The sequence below is a fragment of the Opisthorchis viverrini genome (genome assembly GCF_000715545.1).
Source record: "Opisthorchis viverrini unplaced genomic scaffold opera_v5_245, whole genome shotgun sequence".
Classification (NCBI taxonomy): Eukaryota; Metazoa; Platyhelminthes; class Trematoda; order Opisthorchiida; family Opisthorchiidae; genus Opisthorchis; species Opisthorchis viverrini.
In genome coordinates this window covers 254,366-258,752 of record NW_008751904.1, presented here as the reverse complement: position 1 = coordinate 258,752, position 4,387 = coordinate 254,366, and the positions used below count along the sequence as shown (strand labels likewise).

At 47.1% G+C, this 4,387-nt stretch overlaps 1 protein-coding gene across 1 annotated transcript in view; it reads left to right on the top strand.

Annotated features, from left to right (window-relative positions):
- Positions 1–4,387, top strand: part of T265_08964 (hypothetical protein) — a gene marked incomplete at both ends in the record, with an annotated part of 38,095 nt that overhangs the window by 9,670 nt on the left and 24,038 nt on the right. The window contains 2 exons of the mRNA XM_009174911.1: positions 229–436; positions 3,548–3,703. Coding sequence (XP_009173175.1) covers positions 229–436; positions 3,548–3,703 — 364 coding nt within the window. The remainder of the gene's footprint in view (positions 1–228; positions 437–3,547; positions 3,704–4,387) is intronic.

The window sequence follows — 4,387 nt, the reverse complement described above, 5'->3', positions numbered from 1 at the left end:
GGAGCAGGAAGCCAAGGGGCCGATACAGAGTTGCACTACCGTTCAGCAAGACATAACAATACTTAACGTGCATTATTTTACATCAGTCATCGACTTCTTGCTGACCAGATTTTAGACAGTCATTCGTTCATACTCACTCGGCAACCAGTTCGTCAGTTGTCTTCCTGACAACTTTTATACAGAATACATCTGTATTCCTTTTTTCGCTCCATTTTTCCGTGTCTACAGAATGCGAGTAACTCTCGGTCGAATTGTGGTCGCAGCTTTACGTCGACGGGATGATGCGGTAACGCACGCAGTTCTGGACGCGATCAATACTTTGATGCAACCGATGCACGATCAACCGGATATTCGTCAAGAACAACTGAACAAGTCTTCAATCATGTCCAGTGAGAACTTCATGTCTCGTTTGGTGGATATTTTCACCTTACACGCGGTGAGTTGAGCGCCATTCCGCACAACACATTCTGTTCCTTTACCTCAGTCTTTCCTTTCACTTCGCCACTGATGTTGTCGGTAATGCCTTAAGAGCAAGTCAGTCGGATAATGACCGCGGGAGAATTCCTTCTTCCTGAGATCATTTGGCGTACCTCAGCATTACTAATGCGACGTTCCCACCAGACCTGACCAATGCCTTCTTCCGGGAATCATTTGGCGTACCTCAGCATTACTAGTGCGACCTTCCCACCAGACCTGGCCAATGCTTCGGAGACACCGGTGAACAAACACCGACATCTTTCGTATGTCCTCTGCGCGTGGGGGCCACGTCTTTGATCCATACAGCAGATTGGATCGCACCCTCGCGGTGTATACTCTTCCCTTGACGGGCAAACTCACGTCACGTCGGCGCCATAGGTGTCGGAGGTTGGCAAAAGCTGCCCTGGCCTGCCCGATTCGAGGAGTAATCTCATCTCCAGTCAGTCCACCGTAGTTTATACAACCGCTCAGGTAAACAGATTTATCTCCCACGTCGATTGGTTCACGACAAGGTGACAGCCTTAGTTCGGGAATCGTTCGTATAATCCAACCATAATCGCCATTTTGAAACGGTGATTTTGTTCCCATCCTCATGTGTTCAGTAGTTCCCATTTGGGAAGGAACACCAACCCGATTCCCACAAGTCTCAAATATTTTACTGCTGGGCTTCCTTTACGCTCTGCACAAAGGAACGCTTCCCCAAAATCAACCTATGTAGGTGAATTTTTGGCCATTCAAACTGCCCAAACCGGATCGGTATCGTTGGAGTAGCCCATAACACTCTCATCGCTTACTAAGCTACGTGCGTCGAATGAAGAGGACGTCTATGTTCTATATTATAATCCTATCGGGCCAGCCAGTCAGTTGGTTTCCAGCTAAAGACCGTGTTCCAAGGTTCAGGTGGACACGACACCGAACTTAGTTCCTCTGGTGATAACACCTCGGTTTCTCAGGGAGAAAAACGATTTCACGTTATTCACAGGCAACGATCGAGTAGACAACTACAGCGTCACACTTGTCCCGTTCCAGTGAGTCCTGCTCATTTACACACCCCCGTTAGCTAAGTAACCGGTATCAGTATTCGTTCAGTACCTGGAGCAATAAATTTACGAATTGGTAAGGTGTCCAAGTATTGATATCTCTAGTGATTCAATTATTGATCAGGTGGCGGTTGATCTGTTCGAGTTTGTCATTTGGCTTGCAAGCGTCTCGTTACCATGCGGAGTGACATCGTCACCGTGCGCTTGGGTTTGCGTTACTTCCACTTGTACATTCGTTTATATGATTTCTAAAGAGTAGTTAATATCCTCAACTTGATTGGTTGTTTGGAGATTGTCTGGCAGTCAATTTGATTGGTCATTTCAGAACTTGTGTTGCGTTGTGATGCGAACCGGTCAAGATCCACAATGAAACGGAAGTGGCAAATGGTCTGATAATTATTTCCGCCGAATAGTTCACTAACCAGGTCACGATGCGAGATCCCGCCTGGTGTGGCTTATCAGTCCGGTATTCTGAAGCAGTCATGTGATGGTTCACGACTGCTCGACTTTCCTGCTGCGACTTTCGGACAGGATGTCCTTCATATACTTCTGTCGGTCATATCTGTCAACATTTGTGTCGAACTATTTTACTGTATTGATAGTATTTTGAAGAAACTCGTGAATTCTCCATTGAGGTTTCGTCATCTAAGTGAAGCCACTGTCTGCTGATAAGCCGTGCACGGAGTTTCCAACTCACTCTACAGGTGTTTAATCCCTACTAGGAATCATCAGCTGTTTGTATCTAACAAAACTGTGAGGAATTAGAACTCGGGATGTCCTGGCTACTAAGTTGTACACCTAACCTGTCGACAAACGAACGGCTAATCAGCGGTGTCGCTCAGGCAGCATACAATTCCACTCATCTTTCAATCAGGGTAAACACATCAGATGGTCACTTGTTGACTGGCTCCTCGAGTGATGACTTCTCAGAAGAAAGTCTTATTCATCTTGTGAAATCACTCCTTCGTTGGGCTACTTATAGATGGTTGATCTCACTCAAATCAACTGTGTAGGTGGCTGCTGATCTCGTGATTCAGAGTTACCACTTATTGATTGTCCAGCTGTCCCCTCGTAAGGCGGTTTCTATACTCAGCAAGTGCTTGCAACAGCTTCACTGGTCTCAGTTTCATCTCCGATTAGCTTTTTTACTGCCACCAGCAGATATCCGTCGGATTCAGCTTCCCATCTGCTTGACTGAGAGTTCGAGGCAGTTCCATAGTCAGGGCACGAACATACTGACCGGAAGGTCCATGGTTCGAGCCCGACCTCCGCCCCCTCGACTTCCCCTGTCTGGGCTTGGACAACCTAGCAGTAGGTCAGCCCTCGCACCTTCTTCGGCTAACATGGCAGCTGGGCACCGAAAGGGCTAACGAACTTGAATGCAACGACTAACTAGCAGACCATGCTTGTTTCATTCAAGTCGTTTACCTCATTCTTAGTTGCTCGCTATATTCCTTGGGCACATTCGTAAGCGCCTGTTTATTGGATTAAGTCTGCTTGAGTGGGTAGAGTTAAGGTTGAACCTTCAAGAAGATGCTTTAAGCTACATCTTCATTCAATCATTCATCTCCATCCATATCAGTACCGATGACCGCAGTGGTTCACCTCGCTGTCATGTGTGATTGTTCAATATGTCAGTATGTCAAGTATTACTGCTTTCTGGACTCGCTTCACCACACAAGTGGACGTTTTGTGCTGTCTATCATTGTGACCACTTGAAGAGCTGTGCACACCTTTCTCGCTCATCAGATTGACCTAAACAACTCTCCTCTCTGTCTTTTCTATCCCGCTGACAGAAATTTGAGTACCGTTTGCGATAACCCGATTGTTATTTGTCTGGCTGTTGAGGTCCCTTTAGCAAAGTTTTCATAGATTTCCGTGAAACTCGAGACATCCTTCGGTCGGTTGACTGTCCAAATTTTTAGTGCGTGAGTTTTCTCCATCAGCTCTCAGAACGAGAATTATCGAACGCATGAAGTGTCTGTGAAGTACATTGCTTTGATTTTTCCCTGACTCCCCGTCGCCGACAGATACGCGGTACCGGAGCGTTGGTCCTCTGCGCCCTTTTGGACTTCTTCACTTTTGCCATCTGCCTGCCGTACTCGGAAACTTCCGATGGTGGCGCATTCGACTGTTTGTTGCGGCTGGTTGCAAACCGTGGTCGAGCCCTCTTTCGTCTGTTCCATGTGAGTTTCTCATTTACTTTTTTGAAATCGGTTTTTGTCATGGTAATCACACATTGCTGATAGTGAATCGTTCAGCTGTAGCACCCTTTCGTCGCGTAGCTGCCATGCCACCCGGAGGAAGCACGAGGGCTTGGATGCCGTCAGTCTAGACTGAAGCAGTCGAGATGCTGAGTTTGGTTTCGAACCAAGGTCCTTTCGACAGTAACTCTTCGCCCGAACTGCTGAGCTTTCTCCCAATGTCTGGCCTAACTGCGTTCACTTAGCTCCGGTGGCTTGTTCCAGTCGACTACACTTCACCGAGTTGATGGATCCTGAGACTTTAGTAGTCAACTACATGTCAGGAGGGGAGGACTGGCCTCTAAGCCAGAAATAATCACCTGCGTAAGTGGTGACTGGAAAACTTGGGATTGGCGGATTGGTACCGCAAACATCCCAACGTAAGAATCACGTGATGTTAGACGTTTTGCGATTGAGAATCATCGACAGCATGACATCAGTGTTCAACACCAATGCTTCACTGCCGTACAACCATGACTCAGTTGAAAGCCTTATTGTAAAGAGAAGAGTAAATGAGGACGGGGAAGGGACTTAGAGCTAGCTTAACACAATCATTCCGAGGTGCCTACACCTCCAGACATTCACTCAGGCAATCTGGACAGAAACTGACAACAAGAACGCCACTGA